This window comes from Schistocerca cancellata, chromosome 3 (assembly GCF_023864275.1).
Source record: "Schistocerca cancellata isolate TAMUIC-IGC-003103 chromosome 3, iqSchCanc2.1, whole genome shotgun sequence".
Taxonomy (NCBI): Eukaryota; Metazoa; Arthropoda; class Insecta; order Orthoptera; family Acrididae; genus Schistocerca; species Schistocerca cancellata.
This window is the reverse complement of record NC_064628.1, coordinates 554,725,502-554,753,447: the sequence shown is the minus strand read 5'-3', so window position 1 is coordinate 554,753,447 and position 27,946 is coordinate 554,725,502. Positions and strand designations below refer to the sequence as shown.

Here is a 27,946-nt window from a genome sequence, read left to right as displayed (position 1 = left end):
GTTAAAGAAATGCAAGTAGAGTCTTCCACGGCCAAGTTTACAGCCTCTTTCTGTTTACGATAATCGTCCTCAATCATGAGGCGCAACTTTTTTCGATTTGGTACCGAGTATTGTGGGTCCAACAGTGAAACAAAACATCGAAAACCAGTGTCCTCAGCGATTGAAAGCGGTTGAAAATCGTCTGTTATCATGGCCACTGGTGCTTCATCTAGCTGTTGTTGCCATTTACTTCCCTCTATGAAGAGAAATGTATGATTTAGATCAGTTCTCCTGCGAGGGGATACGTTATGCTCGACAACTAGTCCAATAAAATGACTATTGTATCAGGCAAAAGCTAGGATAGTATAGGTTTGATTTTGGGGTATGTTGTATGTTATCGGAGTACGATTAAAAAATCAATGTTTTTTAAGCGTGGCAGGCCGCTTCGGCCACTATCCGAACTTTTGCACGGAATTCACCTTATGTACTATATGTACCTGGACATTTTGTCTGCCTCGCTCTATGGGAAGAATGAGCCTTTGCATCCACTGACGTCGCTGTTTTATTGCTCGATAAATTGTGCAGTTTAAGATGTCTAATCATGCCCGTTGTATTTTTTGATACATTACGGAGATTTTTACGACAATTGTTGCAAGTAACATTATCTCCATCCTCCGTAAAGTATTGCCAGCACCATGACATTCGTGTTTGAGTGTCCATATTGATTTGAATAACAACTTTACTTGAATGAAACCTGAGACATGCTAGTTACGAGCACAGTGAGCGTGTTTGTCTAGCGGCGGAATTCAATTCATAAAACAACAGCGGCACAGCGTATGTTGTCGCAGCCAACCGGCGCACAGCAGCACACGCTGCCGAGCCATTTCTCATGAGCTTCTCGAGAATTGCTTGAGAACTAGAGGCTCGAGGAATTCTTGGTGCGCTCGAGTCGCCTCGCCTGGCCATCTCATCACTGCTGTCAATACACTTATTTAAAACTGAAAAAAACTATTCATAGGTTCATGAACTATTTGATCCTTAGGGCAAGGCAAGTATCTGATGATACACAAATCCTTCAGACCAGTTTCTCTACTGAACTTGGTAAGATATTTGAAAAACTATTACACAAAGTACTGCAACATGGGGTGGCGTCTCACCAGAACATATTTAGAAGAGGCAGGTCAACTGAAGATGCAATAACTAAGGTCATTTTGTCAGTAGCTGACACTCATTCTACATATGCTTGACAATGATCATCAGTATTACTGGTATTTTCGATAACTTGTGGTGGCCATTTCTCTTTGGTTGCCTAAGGCACTTGTAGTATCCAGAGATGCTCTACAACTGCCTGAGAGACTGTTTCCGCAGGAGATATTATGTATTTAATGTGGCCAGGAAAGGAAATGATGATGACCATATTGAAAGGCTGTCCGCAAGCACCATCATGTGATGTGACATTGAAGTCTATACTACACAAGTTACATGACAGTGGTAACGTAAGCCGATTGGTTACATTTACAGATGATGTGTTGTTCATCACAAGCAGTGGGTCAAGAAGAATAACAGAAGACAAATGTAATGCTGCACTCCATGAACTTTAAGGATGAAGTTTAAGCATGTAATTGTCACTAACATCTCACAAAATTATGTACTTTCACTGAAATGGGCCCTAGCAAGAAATCCTAAAATAAATTTAAATGATGATAATTAGAAAAGCACAGCAACAAATATTTATGGATACTCCTGGATGATTGCTGTAATTTCATGCGTCATATAGGATGGATGGGCAGAAAAGGTACAGAGTTAACAAAATTATGACCACTGCAAATAGGCAGTTTTGACTTCCATTGAAAATAGTCATGGCATACTATTAGTCTATATCAGCATCAGTTTTAGGATATGGTGCAAGCATTTAGGCTCATAAATTATAGCTTGTGAAGCCAGAGTCAGAAGATTTCAACGAAGTGTGCTACTGAGATTAATGGGTGCGTACTGTACAACCCCACACAAGTGTTGTTAGTAATTCAAGAAATTTGCAGAAACATTTCTGCTCACATTTAAGATGTAAACTGCCTGAACATTTCACTCCAAAATCTGCAATATTCTCGTTATTTTACAAAGATACTCACAAAAAATAAAATGTTTTGGAGCAGAAAATGATCCATTAATATTAAAGTACTTCTCTTAATGAACTAGGTGTGCCAATGATTGTTGATTAAACTAGTGCTACATTTTTGTTCACTGCAGAAAGTATTGTGGTGATTGCTCTTGGAATATACTGCACCCTTATGTCATTAGAATTAATTTTCTCACAACTAAAATTTTTCAGCATACATAATTTATTTATATTTTCTTCATGTTTCGCTTCTCCATTACAAAAATTCAGATTTGAGACATAACTGGGACTTGAACTGAGCATATGGGGTCATTTACATAACTTTAGTGTGACTTTTCAGGATTTCCATTGGATCTGTTGCTAATACACTTCTCAGGTTTGCCGCCGGGTTACAGTATGTGAGTTCCACAATGTTATTTGATAAAGATGCTGGGTTTCAACTAACCACTGCCTCAAATTCAGTGCTGGCTGCCATTAAGTTAACATGGGAGAAACAAAATTCCAATTCCTTAACCGACACAGTGCATTGCAAGGAGTTAATTCAGCTTTTAATCACAGCAGTGTCTGGCAGCACAATCACTGTCCACTGTGCATGTGTGCAAGGCCTCTTTTCAGCTCTGCGAAGCGGATGCTATGAGTGCTACTTCACTGAAATGTGATTGCCTGTTTGTGTATGCATGATTCCTGCTTCTAATCCTGATAAATTTCTATGTCATCTCGTGATTATTACATTGTGTCTTGCAGCAGTGAACATGGCAACAACCACAACCTGAAGATGCTGAAGAGCTATTTTGATGAAATATTGTGAGACTTACACAATATTATCCAGCAGCAAACCTGAGAAGAGATTTCACAATGTGATTAATGTTTACTTCTTTGTTAAGGCTTATAGTATAATTAGAATTTCATAACTCAAATGATTTCCCTACAAGGCTTGTATGTTAATCTAGCTTGACAATTTAGACTAACACAATTACAATAACGATTTTTATCAACATTTTCCTTTTTTTATAAAATTACTCGTCTCTCAACAGCTGCCTTATATTAATATTATTTCTTATTTGCTTTGGTCTGTAGTATTCACTTATAATAACTAGAAAATTAATTAGTATAATCACATTTCCAGTGCATATAACTCTTCAAAGTTTTACATCTTTATATGAAAATTACATGAATTATGTGACATCAGCAATAACATGTTTTTGTAGGTCTTTTATTATTTGAGTTAGTTGACTATTTAATTTATAGAATAATAAGTTACGTGTATAAAAATTCTTTGATATGTGTCTCTTGGTCTCTTACATTTAATGTCCATTGGACTTGGAAATCAGGAAAAGATTGTAGGAGTAATTTCACTACATAAAGGAAAACACTTGTGTGGAATTTATACTGTGAACGACCACCTTTATTGTACCGTACAAACAAATAGGTACATACGTTAACGCGGGAAACAAACACTGGTTGTTTCCTCCAAAGAAACCCCGCTCGCAAAGAGAATCTCTCATTGTCCTGTCGACTATCAACTTGTCACTCCCACACTGCCCCCCCTCCCCCCCCCCCCCCCTCCCCCTGACGTGCGGAGCACCCGGTACGGTGGGGTACTTAAACTTCACCTCTTGGCCTGCCCGAGTGCGGATAGTGCGGGTGTGGGTGCTGCTTGATGATACCGTTGCTGCATTAGGTCCCCTGGTGTGGGGCTCCTGTGGTTCACAGCTGTCTGGTTCTGTGGAAGGTGTGGGTTTGTTGCAAGTTGTGTCTGAAGTCGTCTGTGAGACTGTAGTCGGTGCTGTCATTGTCCAAACGGGTTTTACCTAATCAATGGAAACCTTGGTCAACTTTCCCTGGAGGAGGATATCCATTGTGTGTGTGTCCTGTCCTAGCACTTGGTATGGTCCAGTGTATGGTGGCTGTAACGAATGATGTACCAGGTCTGTGTGGAGCACGATGTGGGAACAAGTATCGAGGGACTTGTGTATGAACACTGGATGCGTGCCGTGCTGAGACGTTGGGGCTGCACGTAGTGTCTCTGCCTGCTTCCTCATTTGTTGCAAGAGGTGGGGTAGCTGTGTGTCATCTGGGAGAGGAACTGGTGCAAGGAATTCTGCTGGAACATGGCGTGGTTCTCCATATACCAACTCTGTCGAGGAACAATTGATGTCTGTTTTTAATGCGGTCCGTAACCCCAACAAAATCAATGGCAACGCTTGAGTCCATGAGTCCTCGTGGCACATCAGGGCAGCCTTTAAAGTCTGGTGCTACCTTTCCACCAAACTGTTGCTGGACGGGTGGTAGCTAGTAGTACAGTTTCGTTGGAAAGCGCAGAGTTTTGACAGTTGTTGGAACAGTGTCGACTCGAACTGGCGTCCTTGGTCGGTGGTAATGGAAAATGGGCACCCAAAATGAGCCACCCAAGTTTCCAGGAACGCCCGTGCAGTAGTCTCTGCAGAAATGTCCCTGATTGGTGTAGCCTCTGCCCACCATGTGCAAGGATCCACTGCCATAAACAAGTACCTGTAACCTTCTGAAGGGGGGAGGGGTCCAACCAAGTCAATGTGTACATGCCCAAAACGTGCCGTTGGGTTTGGGAATTGTCCTACTGGAGCATGAACATGGTGTCCCACTTTGCTACGTTGACACTGATAGCAGCTGCGGGCCCACTCCCATGTATCTTTCTTGATTGAAGGCCACACAAAACGGTCCGTCACTAATTTCACTGAGGCATTGGTTCCCGGGTGTGCCAGGTTGTGAATGCTGTTGAATACCTTTCGTCAGAACTGGGGGGTGATGTATGGGCATGGTCTAACTGTGGAGGTGTCGCACCATAACTTACATGGTCTGCAGGGGACGTCCACAAGTTGTAAACGTATGCCAGTGGACGGGTCCACCAACAAGGACTGCAGCTGCGCATCTGAAGCTTGTGCCCTTGCTAATTCGGAATAATCCAACATTGGACTTATCCCATTAATACGTGAGAAATAGTCTGCCACAATGTTGTCGGCACCATGGATGTGACGCACGTCTGTCGAAAACTGGCATATAAACTCTATATGGCGGGCCTGGTGGGGGGAACATGAATCGCTGACTTTGTAGAAAGCTGCCACGAGAGGTTTATGGTCGGTGTATATGGTGAATTGCCTGCCCTCAACGAAGGGGCGGAAGTGCCTGATGCTTCCTGTCGTATGCAATCCAACGAGTTTGACTCATCTGTAGTTTTTGTGAGAAAAAACTTAGTGGCTGCCAATGACCCTTCACTCTCTGGTGCAGTGCTGCACTGATTGCTACTTGGCTTGCGTCCACTACTAGGGCTAGCTGAGCTCCTGGTGCAGGGTGTGCAAGCCCCACTGCGTTGTGAAGGCTGTTTTGCAGTGCCTTGAAAGCCGAGTCCATCTCGGGTGTCCATGGGAGTGGGCGCTTGCCAATTTTGTTGTGTCCGGCCAAGGCATTGTTCAGTGGAGTCTGGATTGCTGCTGTTCCGGGGAGGTGGCAATGATAGAAATTTATCATCCCTAGGAATCGTCAGAGATCGTGGTAGTTTTGAGGCCGTGGTAGGGTACGCAACAACTCCAGCTTCTCTGGCAGTGGGAAAATGCCCTGAGCTGACACTTTATAATCGAGGAAGGTTACCATGGGTTCCCCAAACACGCACTTGTCCTTGTTAAGTGTTATTCCATGAGCACTAAGCCTGCTTACACCTCGCTTACATGTTTCTGATGGTCAGAAACATTCCCCGAAAACACCAGAATATTGTCTAAATAGGTGAAACAAAATGGTAGCCCTCTTAGCACACTGTCTAGGAACCGTTGCCATGTCTGGCAGCATTTTTCAGCCCAAATGGCATCACCAAAAATTCAAACAGCCCGAATGGGGTTGTCACTGCAGTCTTTGGTATGACCTGCTCTGCCATTGGGATCTGATTATAAGTCTTACGGCAATCCAAGACACTGAATATGGTTGCCCCGGCCAGTGAATGGGTAAAATCCTGTATATGTGGCACAGGGTATCTGTCTGGAACAGTTCAGGCATTCAAAGCTCGATAATCACCGCACGGGTGCCATGACCCATTCTTTTTATGGGCGAGATGCGGAGGAGAGGACCACCAACTGTTGGATGACTGTATAGTTCCTTCCTGTAGCATCTTGTTGAAAATGGCCTTGGTTTCCCTCAAGTGATCAGGTGCAAGCCTGTGAACACGTGAGGAGACTGGTGGGCCTGGAGTTGTACGGATGTGGTGCACCGTCTCATGCTTCGCCCTGCTCTTTCTTGTTCCATGTTGTGGTTTGGGTGTCGCCTTTGTGGTTGAAACAGCAGGAGCCTGTTGTTGTGTCGTCAACTGTTTTGATGTCGTTTGAGGCATCTGCCGGTCAGATTCCTTCGTTGCTGTGGTGTCCTCCCAGGTGGGTGCACTGAGGTTATCTACTCTTTGGCATGCATGAGAGGTCGGATGTCCTTGTATTCCCGGAATAACCCATCCATAGGCAGAATGGACGAGTTGTGACTTGTGTAAATCCATGGACAATGCAAGTTTTGCCAGGAAATCAGCACCTAGTATAGGTTGGTCAATATCAGCCATAACAAAGGTCCCGTTGCATTTTTCTGCTAGCCCAATGTCCACTGGCAGTGTTTTCTGTTCATATGTGTGGATGAATGAATCATTGACTGCTTTCAAAGTGATCTCTTCAGTGCGTTTGTCTGAAGGGAAGAAATTTACAGGCAGAGTGCTGACATCTGAGCCGGTGTCAACCAAGAACATCCATACTGTAGAGTGATCAGGAGCGAAAAGTCTTTGTGAAGCAGCGTACCTTACAGCTGTGGGAGAAGTCGATCTGCATAACGTAGGCTCATGCTGAAATGGGGGTATTCTCCTTCCATGCATCTGTGAGTTTAGGCGCAGTTGCTTGTTGTCACGGTCGACTGCTCCTAAAGCAGGCCGTGGGATGCATTTGGGTGCGAGCACAGTGCCTTACACTTTGTAGCTTGCACGCCGAAGTGCTGGTGGAACCAGTAATAACCGGTGCCATTGTTTGCGTGACAGGGTGGGTGCGTCGGCTGGCAATGACGCGTGTGTGTGTCAACTGCCGCAATGTCATGTGGCTCTAGCCGCTGCAGCTGGGTGGTCAGCTGATTGATGGCAGCGCGGAGAGATCGGAAATCTTTGGTCGCGTCCGGCGCTCGTTGTGCAGTCATGGCAGCACAAGCTGGAGGTGCAATGTCGACCGGCTCCGGCCGGCTGGTGTCGTTGGCTGAGGTGGCTGTGGCAGTGGCCACTGTGGCGTACGAGTCGAACAGGGAGTGCGCTCTATCAGCCACTTGCAGCAACTCGCTTAATGGGCAGCCCTTGTAAGCAATTAAGGTTAAGCCCACCTGCGGAGGTTACTGCTGTTGCCATATGTGCAAAAGTAATGTGTCTAGAACACGGAAGGGTCCACCATAGCATGTAAATGCTGGGTAAAAGTCTGTAGGTGACCTGTCACCGCGTTTCTCGTGGTACAGGAGCTGTGTTATCCGCTGGTCCACAGGTTTTGTACAACGCGAAATTAAAGCTGTCTTGAGAGTGGCATAGGCTTGTTGTGATGGGGGTTGCATAATTATATCCGATACCACTGACAACGCACGTTGGTCCAGGTTGCATATCACTAGCGTGAACTATTTGTTGCTGCATGAAAATGTTCTCTATAATAGCGAACCAAATTTCTGGACGCTCGGAAACAAAAGGTGGGGGCCGAATTTGTAACCGCAACCCAGGTGGGCCACGATCACTGGCGAACGGAAAGTGCGAAACTCGTGGGAGTGGTACCAACGCGGGTGATGAAAACGTAAGCACTTTTGGTCTGATATCAGCATGTCCTGCAGGCTGGTTGTGTGAGGCAATATCCTGTGGCGGCGGCACAGGACCCGCCGGCACATGCGGCGCTGTTGGAAATGTAACATCGTGGACGAAGTCGGTTTGAGATGTAGGCGTCCGTGGCACTGTGAACTGAGTGTTTTGTTGCATCGTGTCGAGCTCCTTCTTGATATTCTGGATGCCGCTGTTGATGTCGCGGAAGAGGTTCTGTGCAGACGACATGTCGATATCAGATGTCGCGGAAAATATCTAAAGAAACTTGCCTACTGTCACACTGATTAGTTACGGGGTCACCACTTATGTAGGAGTAATTTCACTACATAAAGGAAAACACTTGTGTGGAATTTATACTGTGAACGACCACCTTTATTGTACCACACACTCCGGCCATCCTGGTTTAGGTTTTCCGTGATTTCCCTAAATCGCTTCAGGCAAATGCCGGGATGGTTCCTCACCCGAGCTTGCGCTCCGTCTCTAATGACCTCGTTGTCGACGGGACGTTAAACACTAATCTCCCTCCCTCCCTCCCTCCCTGTACCACACAAACAAATAGGTACATACGTTAATGCAGGAAACGAACACTGGTTGTTTCCTCCAAAGAAACCCCGCTCCCAAAGAGAATCTCTCAGTGTCCTGTCGACTATCGACTTGTGACTCCCACAAGAAAACCCTGTATTAGTTGAAGGAAGGCAATCAAACTGAAATTCAGAGAATATTTAGAACTGAGGTCAGTATGAAATAGTGAATACAAGACTGCATGTTACAACTGTGCAAAATGAATGGGACACTTCATAACAGACAGAGAAGTTATGAGTTTCACCGTAACATCAGAGGGAGACTAAAAATGGAATTTTTTCTCCTGTTGAGCAAACTGAAACATTGCCTAAACAATCATGACCCATATGCTATTTACCTGAATAAAATCAAGACATGGTAGTTGCACCTGTGGCAATGTGGACGCTCTGGAGCACATGTTGTGGGACTGTGAGTTATACGAAGAAGCAGCAGGTAGTGACTGTCAGGCATTAAGGATGCTGGTTCCCAAAGCAGCTACAACCAATGAGTTGACATGGCGCACCTTAGAAGATACTGCAGCCACAGTATCCAGGAAGACCAAGAATGACTTCAGAGGCATTTAGCAGCACCTCGCATATTGCCATCTCGCAAGATAATATTCTGTAGAGATGGAGAGAAAGCAACTAAGGTAGCCACTGACTCAATGAAATGGTTTTCAAGAGTTTCCATCATGTTGGTGCAAGTGATTATGGAACTGTGAGTTTTTAAGGAGTTACAGTAAATCATGCAGTTGACTGTCACAGTGGAAACACTGCTGCTGTGCTGCCTTATGCCCAAGGAATCCATCAGACAATGGCTGTTGACAGGGGTAGCTTGAGAGCAGAGGAGGAACAGCCTTCTGCAGTTTAGATATATCCTGATGAATGACTGAAAACAGATCATTAGTAGTTGTGTAATCGATTAAGGAGTTGATAATAGTATTGTAGCAGCAGAAAATAGTTTTCTGTTTGTCTTTTTAGTTTCTTCATTGAGGTATTAGGTTTTCTTTGTATTACTGCTTAGTATTAGGGATTCTTTTTCGTAATGGTGGTAAGTACCAGGTGTAAATAATTATGATATACACTTTTTTTATAGTATTCAAAATGTGAGTTTATAGCATAAGCTAGCTTTCCAGACAATAGGCTGTAACTGTGAACAATGATAAATAAATATAAAATAATTAAATAAATTACTTTCTACCTGTATGATATATAGATATAGTAAGATATACTAAGTAGTACATGGTAGTACACTACCTAGTAGGTGATAGTGTGTGATATATTAAATTTGACCTCTTCCTATTTCTGATACTCCCCCTTTATCTTGGTTTCCGCTCATCCTCACAAGTGGGTCTTTCTCATTCTAAGATCTTGGTGACCTACTCCTCCTTTCTAACCTTCTTCAATCTATCCCTCTTTCCTCCCTGTGGAATGAACTAATAGTTATGAAAACTAGGAACAGTTTTTCTACTTTTATATGCATCTGTTGTCAATACTGGAATTTTGCCTCCTGAAGATAAGTGAGGCTCAGCCATTCTATCTCTTTGTAATGCAGTGCAGTTCCCATCGCAAAAATCACATACTACCTGGTGGCAGTGCTGGTGGGTGACACTGTAAGAAAAGTATGTAGGTGGAGAAGAGATAAATAGAAATAATTCTGGAGATGGTAAGGGCTGCAGATAGGGAAACTCACTGATACAGTGACTTTGACAAAAGGCAGATTGTTATGGCCTGGTACCTGGGAACAAGTATCTCAGGAACGGTGAAGCTCATCAGCTATTCAAATGTTACTGTTGTAAGCATCTATTTAAGTGGTTGTAAAATGATGAAACCACAGTAATTGAAAGTGAATATAAGACTGTAGAGGCCTTGGTATATGAAAGGGTCATTGAGGACGCATGTTAAGTCAATGAAAGGGAAGAACTGTATATATAAGCCCAAATCTTGATGAGGACGGGGAGGAGAATTGCAAAAACAATAATATGAGGTTTAGGATAAGGCAAAAAGAGAGCCAGAAAAGTGAGGGAAAAGAACGAAATGCCAGACACAAGCCTCTCCAGTTTTTGTTCTTTAACTGACCTTCAGGTTCACATTGCAGTTACTTCTACTATCAGTATTTGTGCAATTTATTTATTTGAAGTTTTTGTTTATTTCCATTATTTGTTTTAGTCCATAGCTTTTCTTGCAAAAGTGGTCCAAGATACAAAAGATTATCGTAAAAATAATGAAAGTGCAAGGAGGAATGACTTCTTGCAATTGGTTTTGGATGCTGCCGCAAAGGAAAATGAAGACATAAAAGAGCAGCGTATCCAGGAATCAGGTAAGCTAACAGCATTATTTGATTTATAGATTTTTTTCAGTAGCTTGATGATTTTACATTCTACTTCATCTACATGTGCATGGTTACTCTGCAATTCACACTTAAGTGCCTGGCAGAGGGTTCATCAAACCATTTTCATACTAATTCTCTACCATTCTACTCTCGAATGGCACGTGGGGAAAAAGGAACACCTAAATCTTTCCGTTCGAGCTCTGATTTCTCTTATTTTATTATGACAATCATTTCTCCCTATGTAGGTGGGTGTCAACAAAATATTTTCACATTCGGAAGAGAAAGTTGGTGATTGAAATTTCGTAAATAGATCTCACCACAAAGAAAACCATGTTTGTTTCAGTGACTGCCACCCCAACTCGTGTATCATATCAGTGACACTCTGACCCCTATTGCACGATAACACAAAACGAGCTGCCCTTCCTTGCACTCTTTCGATGTCCTCCGTCAATCCAACCTGGGTAAGGACCCCATAGCATGCAGCAATATTCCAGCAGAGGACAGACAAGTGTAATGTAGGCTGTCTCTTTAGTGGGTTTGTTGCATCTTCTAAGTGTTCTGCCAACAAAGTGCAGTCTTTGCTTCACCTTCCCCACAATATTATCTATGGGGTCTTCCCAATTTAAGTTGCTCATAATTGTAATAATTGTTATTTAGTCGAATTGACAGTCCTTAGATTTGTGCAATTTATCATATACCCAAAATTTATCAGATTTCTTTTAGTACCCATGTGGATGACCTCACACTTTTGTTTGTTTAGAGCCAATTGCCACTTTTCGCACCATTCAGAAATTCTCTCTAGATCATTTTGCAATTGGAATTGATCATCTGATGATTTTTCTAGATGGTAAATTTCAGTATCATATGCAAACAATCTAAGGAGGCTGCTCAGATTATCACCTAGATCATTTATGTAAATCAGGAACAGCAGAGGTCCTATGGAACTACCTTGCAGAACGCCAGATATCACTTCTGTTCTACTCGATGATTTACCGTCTATCACTATGAACTGTGACCTCTCTGAGACGAAATCATGAATCCAGTCACACAACTGAGATGATACTCCACATGCACGCAATCTGATTAATAGTTGCTTGTAAGGAATGGTATCAAAATCCTTTGGGAAATCTAGGAATATGGAATTGATCTGAAATCCCTTGTCGACAGCACTCATTACTTCATGGGAATAAAGAGCTATCTGTGTTGCACAAGAACGATATTTTCTGAATCTATGTTGGTTGTGTATCAATAAGTCATTTTCTTCAAGTTGATTAGTAATGTTCGAATACAGTATATGCTCCAAATATTAATGAAAATTAAGGTCAGTGATATGGGTCTGTAATTCATTGGGTTACTCCTATTTCCTTTCTTGAATATTTGTGTGACCTGTGCTACTTTCCAGTCTTTAGGAACAGATCTTTCATCAAGTGAGCGGTTGTATATGATTGCTAAGAAAGGCGTTATTATGTCTGCATGCTCTGAAAGGAACCTAATTGGTATACCATCTGGACCAGAAGACTTGCCTTTCTTAAGTGATTTGAGTTGTTTCGCAACACCTAAGATATCTAGCCGGCCGCGGTGGTCTAGTGGTTCTGGCGCTGCAGTCTGGAACCGCGGGACTGCTACGGTCGCAGGTTCGAATCCTGCCTCGGGCATGGGTGTGTGTGTTGTCCGTAGGTTAGTTAGGTTTAAGTAGTTCTAAGTTCTAGGGGACTTATGACCTAAGATGTTGAGTCCCATAGTGCTCAGAGCCATTTGAACCTAAGATATCTACTTTTATGTCACTCATGCTAACAGCTGTTCTGGTTTCGAATTCTGGATTATTTACTTTGTCTTCTTTCATGAAGGAATTATGGGAAACTTTATTTAGTAACTCTGCTTTAGTGGCACCATCATTGGTAACATTTCCATTGCTATTGCACAGTGGTGGTATTGACTGTTTTTTGCCACTGGTGTACTTTACATACAACCAGAATCTCTTTGGGTTTTCTACCATATTTTGAGACAATGTTTCACTGTGGAAACTATTAAAAGCATCTCGCACTGATGTCTGCACTAAATTTCGAGCTTCTGTGAAACTTAGCCAGTCCTGGGGATTTTGCATTCTTCTGAATTTGGCATGCTTTTTTCATTGCTTCTGAAACAATGTTCTGACATGTTTGTGTACCATGGTGGATCAGTCCCGTCTCTTATTAACTTATGCAGTATGAATCTATCTATTGCTGTTGATACTGCATCTTTGAATTGGAGCCATATCTGGTCTACACTTACATAATTAGTTTGGAAGGACTGGAGACTCTCTCTTAGGAAGGCATCAAATGAATTTTTATCTGCTGTTTTAAATAGGTATATTTTGCATTTATTTTTAGTGGTTTTGGTTGATAAGGTTTTGAGCCTCGCTACATTGACTTTGTGTTCACTAATCCCTGTATCCGTCATGATGCTCTCTATTAGATCAGGATTATTTGCGGCTAAGAGGTCAAGTGTGTTTTCGCAACTATTTATAATTTGTGTGGACTCATGAACTAATTGTTCAAAGTAATTTTCAGAGAAAGCATTTAGTACAATTTTGGAAGATGTTTTCTGTCCCCCACCGGCTTTGAACATGTATTTTCACCAATAAATCGAGGGTAGATTGAAATCTGCACCAATTATAACTGTTTGAGTGGGGTACTTTTTTGTAATGAGATTCAAGTTTTCTTTGAACCGTTCAGCTATTATATCATGTACTTGAAGAACAGCAACTGATGGAGTGAAGATCTTTTTGTCCAAACCCCTCCCATCCCTTTCCGCTTCATGCTCTTGGGATTCAAGTTCAAAATATCCCAAAATATTTCTTTTGGATGTGATGGTTTCCTGTGGCACTGTGTAACCATGTTTATCCAGATGAAGATCAGTTTTGGAGATCAATGGCTGTATGTTAAAATGTATGCACAGCTATAAACCAACCCTGCATAAAAGACAACCCCCTATTTTGAAGAGACTTCTTGATAAATTTTTATTTTTAACTGCTGGGTCACCCAAAACTAGACTTTATTTGTGTCATAACACAGATGTGCTCACACAAATACTGTTTACAAGAAATCCTCACAGCATGAAATCTGAGCATAAATCTGGGTCATAAACAGTGGGTGATGGTTTCCTGTGACACTGTGTAACCATGTTTATCCACATGATGATCAGTTTTAGAGATCAATGGCTGTATGTTAAAATATATGCACAGATATAAACCAACCCTGAACAAAATATAAAGGCATTTCACAATCAGAGTCCACACAATAAATACTAGGCAGGATTATGATGTTGCCTAGTAGATAATACTTTCATCTGAGTCCATATGCAGGCATGTTTCAATGTTATGTGGACAATGGGCAATGACTTACATCCAGACAAACTCCTGATAAAAACTATTCTGGCAGTAGCCATGCTTATATATGGGCAACTGCTTACGGTTTAATGGCAAATGCTTGGAGGCACAGACCACTAGTGGCATTGCTTCTATTGGGTTCTGGCATCTACCAGTGTGATCCTGCTGACCCATACTTATAGACAGTGTAGCTAGGTTACACATTGCTGGATTCATTGAGTACATCATTAACAAATTTTGACTAATCAAAATTATAAACTGTTTTACTGATACAAAAAAGTTAACACTACCTATTGTATACTTATGCACTTTATTGACTGTCCACAGTTTGCTAATACAAAAAGAAATACATTGATAGAAATGTTGGTACATGATGCAAAAATCAAATGCTGATATCCTGCCCTGTGAGCTGAGCCACATACACAGTGTCATAAGGAACAATGGCTACACCAAACACCAAATAAATGAGTAGTTCTCAAGTAAGAAGAACATTAAGATCACTGATGAGATGCAGGAAAAGACGTTTGCATTTTTACTGTTCTGTGACTCTGTGTTGGATAAGTTAAACTGCCTACTGAGATAAATAAAATGAAGCCAGTCAGCAAGCCTCCATTGAAAATCTAGCAATCATTGAGACTAGTTAAAGATGCAGTAGGTCATGAAACACCTGGGGTGCACTAAATACCCCAAAGTGCAGCCAGTCTTATGTCAGACGAACACCATGCACTGTACAAAAATGCAAGATGAATCAAGAAGTAAACAAAAGAATGGTTTTCCTGCATTTTTATTTTCACAGCATCTTTTTACTTACTATCATAACCATCATCATCACAGCACCATCATTTATAATCCTGCTGCTATTTCTTCCTTCCTGACACTCCTCTCATATTATGTCATCTTCTGAGTCATCCTTGGCATCAGATTCACAGAACTTTCTGAATCCTTTCACCTGAGAGTCTGCTCGAGGCCGTAATGATGTATATTGAAGGTTTCTTTAACTGCCCTCATTATTGAGGGCATGGTATTTTTGAAGAAGCCACTCACTATAAAACTGTCACAGGTTAGTCTTGAAAGGCCTTTTCACAACAACCATTACTTGAAGTTGTGTAATAAAATCAGATTTATTACTAGATATGTGTTATTCTTTGATATCAGATCCTTAACTTCTTAGATAGGCTGTCCTGTGAAAGAATTCAGCGCCAACAGTCTGCTTCTGTTAAGCAAATGGCCTAGTATTGTGTTACAAACAACCATCAGTCAATCTAGCATCAGTTTGTTAATCATCCTTTCCTTCTCATCATGTCTGAAGCTAAGTTCTTCATCCAGTTTCTCTTTTGATATGGTTTTACTGTGAAGAGCTACATAGGCTCACGTCATCCCACTGACTTCCAGGGCACTGTTACTCTTTTCTTTTCATTGTCAGAACATCTTATAGGAATAATTTTAATGCCACTCATGTTGAAACATTTAACAGCATATCAAAATAAAACATATGTCTGAACAGTGTTGCCCATGTGGTCTAGAAAGCAGTCATGTGGTTTCCTTAGACTGATTGTATGGCACTGAAACACAAGCAGATTTTCATCAAACACTGCAGGAGTCACCAAGCTAGCTGAAACGTAAGCCGCAGTCTCATCCTCATTATCCTAATAATCATCATCACGCATCACTCCCATGGTGAATTCTTCACCACATGCAGTTTGAAAATTTCTCTTTATCAGCAGCACCTTCATTTGCATAGCCTTACTTGTACTGAACAACCTGTTGCTACTATTCATGAAACCTTTCCTCTTTGAGCCCATCAAAGTTAAATGTGTAACATTCACATTCATAATTTATTCTTCATCTGAGGCAGCAGACATAGAAATGAATCATGTACTGAGATTACTCAACTGCATAAATGTACTGGGTAGACATAATTAGAGTGCAGCTACTCAAGGAGATCCAGTGAGGACTGTGATTGTCAAATGGCAGTGAAGCTTGGTAGATATGCTAATGCGTTAATGGAGAACTGATTTACACTGGAACAAAAATGAAAGAAAAAATGGTTCCAATTTGGCGACTGGGTGCAGATCTGGAGAAGTGAATATAAGAAAGACATATAGACATGTCCCCCCCCCCCCCCCCCCCCCCCCCCCAAGAACCATGGACCTTGCAGTTGGTGGGGAGGCTTGCGTGCCGCAGTGATACAGATAGCCGTACGGTAGGTGCAACCACAACTGAGGGATATCTGTTGAGAGGCCAGACAAATGTGTGGTTCCTGAAGAGGGGCAGCAGCCTTTTCAGTAGTTTCAGGGGCAACAGTCTGTATGATTGACTGATCTGGCCTTGTAACACTAACCAAAACGGCCTTGCTGTGCTGGTACTGCGAACGGCTGAAAGCAAGGGAAAACTACGGCCGTAATTTTTCTCGAGGGCATGCAGCTTTACTGTATGGTTAAATGATGATGGCGTCCTCTTGGGTAAAATATTCCGGAGGTAAAATAGTTCCCCATTTGGATCTCCGGGTGGGGACTACTCAGGAGGACATAGTTATCAGGAGAAAGAAAACTGGCATTCTATGGATCGGAGCGTGGAATGTCAGATCCCTTAATCGAGCTGGTAGGTTAGAAAATTTAAAAAGGGAAATGGATAGGTTAAAGTTAGATATAGTAGGAATTAGTGAAGTTAGCTGGCAGGAGGAACAAGACTTTTGGTCAGGAAAATACAGGGTTATAAATACAAAGGCAAATAGGGGTAATGCAGGGGTCAGTTTAATAATGAATAAAAAAATAGGAGTACAGGTAAGCTACTACAAACAGCATAGTGAACGCACTATTGTGGCCAAGATAGACACGAAGCCCATGCCTACTTCAGTAGTACAAGTTTATATGCCAACTAGCTCTGCAGATGACAAAGAAATTGAAGAAATGTATGATGAAATAAAAGAAATTATTCAGGTAGTGAAGGGAGATGAAAATTTAATAGTCGTGGGTGACTGGAATTCCGTAGTAGGAAAAGGGAGAGAAGGAAACGTAGTAGGTGAATATGGATTGGGGCTAAGAAATGAAAGAGGAAGCCGCCTGAGAGAATTTTGCACAGAGCACAACTTAATCATAGCTAACACTTGGTTCAAGAATCATAAAAGAAGGTTGTATACATGGAAGAAGCCTGGAGATACTGACAGGTTTCAGATAGATTACATTATGGTAAGACAGAGATTTAGGAACCAGGTTTTAAATTGTAAGACATTTCCATGGGCAGATGTGGACTCTGATTGTTGTGACAGTGCCACGACATTTAACAGTGCCGCCACGACAGTATGCGCAAACGGCGATAGAGGCTGAGCGCCACCTAGCTACGAACGGCGCCGGCCGCATGTCACGGCATGGCAGTTGAATGAGAGATACTGAGTTGTTGTTATGTAACCAGCTATTGTTTCTAAGTGAGTGTGTTTGAATATCCATGCAATTATTGGGGATTAAAGGTTATAACACTGATCACAATCTATTGGTTATGAACTGTAGATTAAAACTGAAGAAACTGCAAAAAGGTGGGAAATTAAGGAGATGGGACCTGGATAAACTGACTAAACCAGAGGTTGTACAGAGTTTCATGGAGAGCATAAGGGAACAATTGACAGGAATGGGGGAAAGAAATACAGTAGAAGAAGAATGGGTAGCTTTGAGAGATGAAGTAGTGAAGGCAGCAGAGGACCTAGTAGGTAAAAAGACGAGGACTGCTAGAAATCCTTCGGTAACAGAAGAAATATTGAATTTAATTGATGAAAGGAGAAAACATAAAAATGCAGTAAATGAAGCAAGCAAAAAGGAATACAAATGTCTCAAAAATGAGATAGACAGGAAGTGCAAAATGGCTAAGCAGGGATGGCTAGAGGACAAATGTAAGGATGTAGAGGCTTATCTCACTAGGGGTAAGATAGATACTGCCTACAGGAAAATTAAAGAGACCTTTGGAGAAAAGAGAACCACTTGTATGAATCTCAAGAGCTCAGATGGAAACCCAGTTCTAAGCAAAGAAGGGAAAGCAGAAAGATGGAAGGAGTATATAGAGGGTCTATACAAGGGTGATGTACTTGAGAACAATATTATGGAAATGGAAGAGGATGTAGATGAAGACGAAATGGGAGATAAGATACTGCGTGAAGAGTTTGACAGAGCACTGAAAGACCTGAGTCGAAACAAGGCCCCGGGAGTAGACGACATTCCTTTAGAACTACTGACGGCCTTGGGAGAGCCAGTCCTGACAAAACTCTACCATCTGGTGAGCAAGATGTATGAGACAGGCGAAATACCCTCAGACTTCAAGAAGAATATAATAATTCCAATCCCAAAGAAAGCAGGTGCTGACAGATGTGAAAATTACCGAACTATCAGTTTAATAAGTCACGGATGCAAGATACTAACACGTATTCTCTACAGACGAATGGAAAAACTGGTAGAAGCTGACCACGGGGAAGATCAGTTTGGATTCCATAGAAATATTGGAACACGTGAGGCAATACTGTCCCTATGACTTATCTTAGAAGCTAGATTAAGGAAAGGCAAACCTATGTTTCTAGCATTTGTAGACATAGAGAAAGCTTTTGACAATGTTGACTGGAATGCTCTCTTTCAAATTCTGAAGGTGGCAGGGGTAAAATACAGGGAGTGAAAGGCTATTTACAATTTGTACAGAAACCAGATGGCAGTTATAAGAGTCGAGGGGCATGAAAGAGAAGCAGTGGTTGGGAAGTGAGTGAGACAGGGTTGTAGCCTATCCCTGATGTTATTCAATTTGTATATTGAGCAAGCAGTGAAGGAAACAAAAGAAAAATTCGGAGTAGGTATTAGAATCCGTGGAGAAGAAACAAAAACTTTGAGGTTCACCGATGACATTGTAATTCTGTCAGAGACAGCAAAGGACTTGGAAGAGCAGTTGAATGGAATGGACAGTGTCTTGAAAGGAAGATATAATATGAACATCAACAAAAGCAAAACGAGGATAATGGAATGTAGTCGAATTAAGTCGGGTGATGCTGAGGGAATTAGATTAGGAAATGAGACACTTAAAGTAGTAAAGGAGTTTTGCTATTTGGGGAGCAAAATAACTGATGATGGTCGAAGTAGAGAGGATATAAAATGTAGACTGACAATGGCAAGGAAAGCGTTTCTGAAGAAGAGAAATTTGTTAACATCGAGTTTAGATTTAAGTGTCAGGAAGTCGTTTCTGAAAGCATTTGTATGGAACGTAGTCATGTATGGAAGTGAAACATGGACGATAACTAGTTTGGACAAGAAGAGAATAGAAGCTTTCGAAATGTGGTGCTACAGAAGAATGCTGAAGATTAGATGGGTAGATCATATAACTAATGAGGAGGTGTTGAATAGGATTGGGGAGAAGAGAAGTTTGTGACACAACTTGACTAGAAGAAGGGATCGGTTGGTAGGACATGTTCTGAGGCATCAAGGGATCACCAATTTAGTATTGGAGGGCAGCGTGGAGGGTAAAAATCGTAGAGGGAGACCAAGAGATGAATACACTAAACAGATTCAGAAGGATGTAGGTTGCAGTCGGTACTGGGAGATGAAGCAGCTTGCACAGGATAGAGTAGCATGGAGAGCTGCATCAAACCAGTCTCAGGACTGAAGACCACAACAACAACAACATAGACATGTTCACTTTGCTGAAGTGATGTGTTGCAAGGATATTTAGGACTGACGGATGATTTTCTGTCAACTATTGGAGCACATTTATTTTGATGTAGTTTCGAAAGTGGGACAATTTTGGCCACCGGGTGCAAATCTAGTGATTTACAGCATCTCATCAATGTCTCTGGCACTCATATAGAACAAATTCTGTAAGTGGTGGTTAATAATGAAACCGACATTATGTCTGTCTCACTTGTTTGATATTTTCTACCCATGATCCATGTGTAATCCTTTACACATTGAAATGTTGTCTTGGTATTTGCATGACAGTTTTCGCTGGGCAGTGTATAACATTAGTCAGAGGATAGCTTGCTAATGTCAAAACACCTTTTCCTGTTTACCTGTGTCTTGACTTGAAAAAATCTTGCTCTCTCTCCAAATCAGCATCCAGCTATACTGTGTATGCTTCATATAATTGATTTCTTCACCTATCTGGTGTGTTGCTGAGTACTGAGAACTCAACAACAGACTGCTTCTCTGTACATAATTAAATGAGAGAATTTTTTCTTTTGTAAACCACATATATTATAATGGCTCTTTATGGGAGACGGTGGCATTCTTGCACTGATATTTTTGTAATTCCATATCTTTGCAATTTTTTGTTCAATCTCATTGAAATTTTGCACACCTATGTATAGAGATCTAATATTATTAAAAAAAATTCAGAATTTTTAATAACAATCTAATGCAGTGAGATAATTTTGAATTTTTTATTGCATTATTATTTTAAGGTACAATTTTTCATAATTTCAAGGCAAATTTGGCAAATTTTTTTAAAGGTAAAATGATCTGCTCTAATAGGTGTACAATTAAGTGCAGTAACTTTTTGGTAAATTAATGCTATTATTTTCTGTAATATTTTGGATTCGAACATTTTTTACAAGCAAACTTTTCAATATATTATCAACCACAAAACTGTGTATAATATCTCGATTAAAATTTTGTTCCACTTAAATTTTGCTTCAAAGTAAAAGAATAGGTGTGCCAAATTTCATTGCAATTCTTCCAGTAGTCTCTGATATATGTGTTCCTGAAAGCAGAAAACCTTAAGTTGCAGAAAAATCATTTTAAAGTTTGGAAAAAAAACCCTATCATATCTTAGCTAAAACTGTCCATATCCATATTCCATTTCTTCCTCATCATCCTCTACAGCTCTTTTAGCTTCTCTGCTCCTTTGCCTAGCAATTTTTTGTATGTTCTGGACTGAAGTCTCCGCCTTCATGATTCTTTGCTTATCGATGACCTGCTCAGTGAAGACTCCAGGTGTAAAGCCCAACTTGCTGAGGATGTGAAGTCTTGCTACATTTCCATCATTAAACACTACTGCAGCTTCCAAAGTAGAAATCTTCACCACCAAATTGGAAACAAACACAGTCTTTGGACATCTTTTCCAAATAAGAGCATTGAAACTTTCATTTGGGTTATGTGTTTTCCCATGCAGACATTTTTCTAGCAGTTCTGGTGAAACCAGTGCTCTAAAAGTTGGTTTAATGGTCATTGAAACCTCATAAGGAAGGTTAGTTTTATGGGTATAAGCTACCCCACTTTCCTTACGTTTCAAAAATTTGCACCATTCATTAGAACAGAGGCCATGTTGAGGTGTAGTGTCTGTTGAGGTGTAGCGTCTGTCGACAAGTAATGAAACCAAATGGCCCATACTGCTTTCCTCATACTGTTCAAGTTTGTGAGGTTACTTCTAATTGCAGCACCATAATAGACTTGTAGGCTGTCAGTTCTCTTCTTTGTTAGTCTGTTTTTACCTCCCACTGGCTTCCCAACCTCTAGTAGCTTGCCTTTATTGTCTGCAACAAGTCTTCGGAGTCGTCCACCCATCCTCTTCTGAATAGCACTCCAATTTCTCAATAGTGCAATCTTTTCCATAGGGCTGACTTTCAACTACATTTTTGAAAGCACTAGAGTCTTCATCTCCTAAATACTGTACATGTCTTACTCCATACTTTTGCAAAGATCTATGGAAAATGAATTTCATACCTGCAGCTTCCATCCCACCACTGGAGCCTGCATAATTTCTGCTACAAACAGCTTTATGGGCTTCTTGCCATTCTGTTTCTTTACCTGCATCAATATATTTCTTGTGCAAGGAACATGCAGAACAATATTTAGACATCACCTCTAAGTCTAATACTTTTCCAGTGTCGACACTAATGATTGTTGAAACTCCATGCAGTGAAGTATGCCCCCTCTTCATCCATGATCTGTCACAGGAAACTGCTATATTGTTGCTATTAGTTGCTTCAAAATTTTCTTGAATTGCCCCCAGGACTGCCATTTTCATGCTCTCTTCACTTACTTCTGCAACTGCATTGAGGAGAGCAGTATTCATTGCAGAAAATTTTAGGGGAGGACCAGGCATGTTCGTAATACCACATAAAAGGTTTCCACCATCTCTTCCAATCCCTATACATCTTAGTCCATAAGCAAGTCTCATATTGGCTTCATAGATTCTATTACTGACCTTTGATGTCTTGAATGATCTGTCAGCATCACAGTTTAGACACAAAATGTGCAAACCAAACCTTCTCTCTTTCCATCATCAACAAAATTCACATTTCCTCCACAAACAGAGCACTTGCTGGCTTTTCTAAGTGCTTCTGCTACCATTTCCAGATCCACAATTCTGAAACCTGTATTTCTGTCATGATTTGTTTCTTCTGACACAATCCCTGCACCAAGTTTTATTTTAGATGCACTTGGAGACAAACTAATGTTTGCATCTGCAGGCCCGACCCTAACCACAATGTCAGTTTTTCGCTTTATGTTGGAAATATGGGACTTACTATATTTTTTAAATACTTTACCAGGCCTAGGCATTGTAAAAAGGTATCAAAAGATTCAACCTTGCACAAAGAATGTCACAATAAATCAAGCGTCACTCAAATTCCACTGAACAGCACAAAACTTGTTTACAATGCTCCACAGCCTTCTATACCACACTGATTGAACCAGAAAGTGGCTCCACAGTCTTCTTTACAACACTGCTGTTATGTATCCAAAAATTAACACCCTTCTAAAGCTATATTTTGTAGGTTCACAGGCCAAATTCTGCAATAAAATTTTTCCTCCATTTGGTACATTGAAAAGCAGGCTTGGCGCATTACACACCTTAGGGTTTAAATTTTTTTATGCCATTTGTTGTTATAATTTCAAGGAAAAAATTTGGGTTAATAATCTCAATTATATTTACTATCAAATAAGCAAATAAAAATAATTTGTAAATTTTTCATTATTTCTGCCACTGTCGCCCCTTAAACACAAGAGACACTTCAAACAGTTCTCTCTCGTCTTGACAAGTATATTTCTACACCATTCACAATGAACTGAGTTACAAGTGTGTTCATAGCAACCCTACTCTGGAACTTGCTTTTTTCTGTAACTTTCTTGTGCGTTCCATGGAGGCCAGCGTAATTCTAAGGTTGGGATCCTGCACATAGAAAACATTATGAGAAGCAAGTGTGACCAAATGTGAGTTGCCGCCAGCTTCACTCCATCCAGTAACAATGCCGTCTCCCTTACCATTCATTCAACATGTATGTACAGAAAAACTCCACGCTCAATAGGCATGGCCCACTTTCCAACAAACTACATTAAATAAATGTGCTTCAGTAGTCAACATTCATCATTCATTAGCCCTGAACACCCTGTGCAGCACATCACTTCAATGACATGGAAACATTTCTATACATATTCCTTGCATTCACATTGCCAGTTTGCACCCAGTGGCCAAAATTGGAACTAATTTTTTTCTGGCACAAATTGGTTCTGCATTCATGCATTAGAATGTCTACCAACTTTTTCTGACACATGATAATTACATCTCACAGTTGACAAATGTAGTACCTGCACCTTAATTATAATTATCTGGTATTTTACCCCTAGTGACAGTGATGCAGAATTATACACTCCTGGAAATGGAAAAAAGAACACATTGACACCGGTGTGTCAGACCCACCATACTTGCTCCGGACACTGCGAGAGGGCTGTACAAGCAATGATCACACGCACGGCACAGCGGACACACCAGGAACCGCGGTGTTGGCCGTCGAATGGCGCTAGCTGCGCAGCATTTGTGCACCACCGCCGTCAGTGTCAGCCAGTTTGCCGTGGCATACGGAGCTCCATCGCAGTCTTTAACACTGGTAGCATGCCGCGACAGCGTGGATGTGAACCGTATGTGCAGTTGACGGACTTTGAGCGAGGGCGTATAGTGGGCATGCGGGAGGCCGGGTGGACGTACCGCCGAATTGCTCAACACGTGGGGCGTGAGGTCTCCACAGTACATCGATGTTGTCGCCAGTGGTCGGCGGAAGGTGCACGTGCCCGTCGACCTGGGACCGGACCGCAGCGATGCACGGATGCATGCCAAGACCGTAGGATCCTACACAGTGCCATAGGGGACCGCACCGCCACTTCCCAGCAAATTAGGGACACTGTTGCTCCTGGGGTATCGGTGAGGACCATTCGCAACCGTCTCCATGAAGCTGGGCTACGGTCCCGCACACCGTTAGGCCGTCTTCTGCTCATGCCCCAACATCGTGCAGCCCGCCTCCAGTGGTGTCGCGACAGGCGTGAATGGAGGGACGAATGGAGACGTGTCGTCTTCAGCGATGAGAGTCGCTTCTGCCTTGGTGCCAATGATGGTCGTATGCGTGTTTGGTGCTGTGCAGGTGAGCACCACAATCAGGACTGCATACGACCGGCATCATGGTGTGGGGAACGATCTCCTACACTGCCCGTACACCACTGGTGATCGTCGAGGGGACACTGAATAGTGCACGGTACATCCAAACCGTCATCGAACCCATCGTTCTACCATTCCTAGACCGGCAAGGGAACTTGCTGTTCCAACAGGACAATGCACGTCCGCATGTATCCCGTGCCACCCAACGTGCTCTAGAAGGTGTAAGTCAACTACCCTGGCCAGCAAGATCTCCGGATCTGTCCCCCATTGAGCATGTTTGGGACTGGATGAAGTGTCGTCTCACGCGGTCTGCACGTCCAGCACGAACGCTGGTCCAACTGAGGCGCCAGGTGGAAATGGCATGGCAAGCCGTTCCACAGGACTACATCCAGCATCTCTACGATCGTCTCCATGGGAGAATAGCAGCTTGCATTGCTGCGAAAGGTGGATATACACTGTACTAGTGCCGACATTGTGCATGCTCTGTTGCCTGTGTCTATGTGCCTGTGGTTCTGTCAGTGTGATCATGTGATGTATCTGACCCCAGGAATGTGTCAGTAAAGTTTCCCCTTCCTGGGACAATGAATTCACGGTGTTCTTATTTCAATTTCCAGGAGGGTATTTTATAACTTTTTGCTATTGACATCCCGTAGGAGTGATGCCATATGGGCTTGATATACCTTTTTTTTTTTGTGTTTTCTGCCGAATACCAGTTTGATCAGAACTGGTAACAAATAAAATTTTGGTTTATAAGCAGATTTTGATGTTTTGTCTCTTTTTAAATATCCTCTTACTGACAGATGTCACTGTTTTTATGACATACAATATTGATCTCAGTTACAATCTCACTGCATTCTGTTGAAATATGTTGCTTGTTGAGGCAGATGTAGTCTGCTAGGTCTGATAAACAGAGGATATCTGTGGAGTACATGTCAATGGATAAATAGTTGATGAAATGCGTGAACACATCACTATACTAACCAACACATGGTTGGTGTAGTACAGTTATATGATTTACATTGTCCATTGTCAATGGTCCCACAGACTGCACCAACCGCATGATTGCTGAAATTTATAGATAAGTTGCAACTTCAGAATAGTGTTCATTTGGAAGGGGATGCCACATTGTGACATCATGAATGGGCACATATAGGTAATAAAAAGAGAGTGAGTAGTCAGTCAGATGGACAGTAGAAACAAATTGAGAAGAGAATTTTGAAATGAACTGGAGATAATGAGAAATAGCTACACTCTTATACTGAATCATGGGTGTCTTATAATACAGAAAGACCATAATTTGTTGACTGTCTAAATATTTGAGTCTTTACAGTTACAAGAAATGAACATTAATTGTATCATATGCTAATGTTCAGAAGCAATTGCTCTGCTGGTCATTTTTCAGCATTTGTAAGGCACTTTGTGTAATAAATTAAATAAAGAAGATGAAACACCAGAATCTGCTTATAAATCAAAATTTGTTACCAGTTCTGTTGTGTGTTAAATAATTTTGTTACCTTAATTATTCAAACAATCCCTAGAAGAATCTTTATGTTCACTAAAGCTGCACGATATAACCATGAATAATTTCTTCCTCTTACTTTTGCAACTGTTACATTGTGGAAGCAATGAATGGATTCACCACTGATATTGTTCTTGTACACTACACCAAATATTCGGCCACAGTGCACTTCCCTGCAGTGTGGTGACGGCTGAAGTCATGCAAGTACAGATTGATGTGTAAAGGTTTCCTGTAGATGCTATGGCCAAGGCATATTACACACATCAGTCTGTGCTTGCACACCATCAGATGCCATCACCTGACACAGAAGTACTCTAATAGAAACATTGGTACATGGCTCAAGAATGATATCAGATGCTGATACCTTGCCCTGTGAGCTGTGCGCTGTGTGCCACCTACACAAGGTCCTCAGGAACAATGGCTACAACCAACGCCAAATAAATAATTTGTCCTCAAGTTAAGAATCACTGTAAGATCACTGATGAGATGCAGGAAAAGAAGTTTGTATTTTTACTGTTTCATGGCTCTGTGGTGGGTAAGTTAAACTGTCTGCTGACAGACACAAAATGAAGTCAATTAGCAAGCCTCCATTTAAAAGCTGGCAGACACTGAAATCAGTTAAAGATGCAGTAGGTCTTAAAACACCTGGGGTGTACTAAATACCCCGGAGTGTGGCTAGCCTTATGTCAGACAAAGAGTGTGCACCGTTACAAAAATGCAAGAAGAATCAAGAGAGGTTTTATTGCCTATGCTACCATGAAAAATCTACTCTAGCTGAGCATGCACTAGAAAGCACTGTATCAAATTTGACACCTCTCTCATGGCTTGCTTTGATAGCTTCTGGGACAGTGTAATGAAAAAGACATTGAAAAAATACTGTCAACACACTTATTAGAGTCGGTGGATTACAGTTAAGTCTGGTGTGAAATGGGGTCCATCAATTGTGAGTTTTAAGAGGGCATATCAAATATGGGATTCATGTATGCCCCTATTTGGCAATTCAGTCTGTTGGTAAACTCACGTGCGAGCATCACTCTTGGTGAGGTAGGGGCCTTTCCCAGAAGAACCCTTCAGTTGCCCTAAAGGAATGCCAAAAATCAGTTGCCCCTATCCTGTCCAGTAGTGTAGTGCAGTGTGCAGTGATTTAAGTTGATTCCATTTGTGTGATTTTAGTGCAAATGTGCACAATGCAAAGAAGAGATATTTTTGGAGTAAATAGAATTCATTTGCCTCTAATGTAATTACAGCTTGTTTTAAAGAGTTGGTGCAAAAAGAACTGTTGTCTAGTATTGCCAGTCCCAAACAAATGGCTTCAATTTGTATAAAAATCAGCCTTGACACAATGGGACACATTGGAAATAAACATGAAAAATAAAACACATGGTTTACAGGAGTTGCCAAGAAAGTGTGCTAAGAATTTTTGGAGGAAACCCATCATTACAGACAGCTTTACAAAACTGTAATTGTACTGATGATGGAGAACTTTCACATAAGTCAAAAAATAGTGCTGACATTACACAAACTACTTATTGCTGTAAAACAAAGAATCCAATTTCATTGGCAGAAAGATATTTCACACAAGACATGGCATGAAATGAGATTTACCTGGAAGAGATCTGTAAGTAAAAGAAAAATTCTGGTAGAGAGAACTGAGATAATTGACTGGTGATGCAAATAATTGATATACGCAAGGAAATTAAGAGAGCAACATGGAAATTACTTTTATATTGATGAAACCTAGGTGGACAACAACACTACTTTTAGAAAATGCTGTCAGGGTCCCGGCATTGATGACAATGGGGACAATTTTAATGGAAGCAACAGGATGACTGTGGTGAATACTGGATC

At 41.5% G+C, this 27,946-nt stretch overlaps 1 protein-coding gene across 4 annotated transcripts in view; it reads left to right on the top strand.

Moving 5' to 3' along the window:
* LOC126175394 (cytochrome P450 9e2-like) overlaps positions 1 to 27,946 on the top strand; it is a 139,177-nt gene that overhangs the window by 85,568 nt on the left and 25,663 nt on the right. For all 4 annotated transcript variants that reach the window (XM_049922178.1, XM_049922180.1, XM_049922181.1 and 1 more), the window contains exon 5: positions 10,661 to 10,811. In XM_049922178.1, coding sequence (XP_049778135.1) covers positions 10,661 to 10,811 — 151 coding nt within the window. The remainder of the gene's footprint in view (positions 1 to 10,660; positions 10,812 to 27,946) is intronic.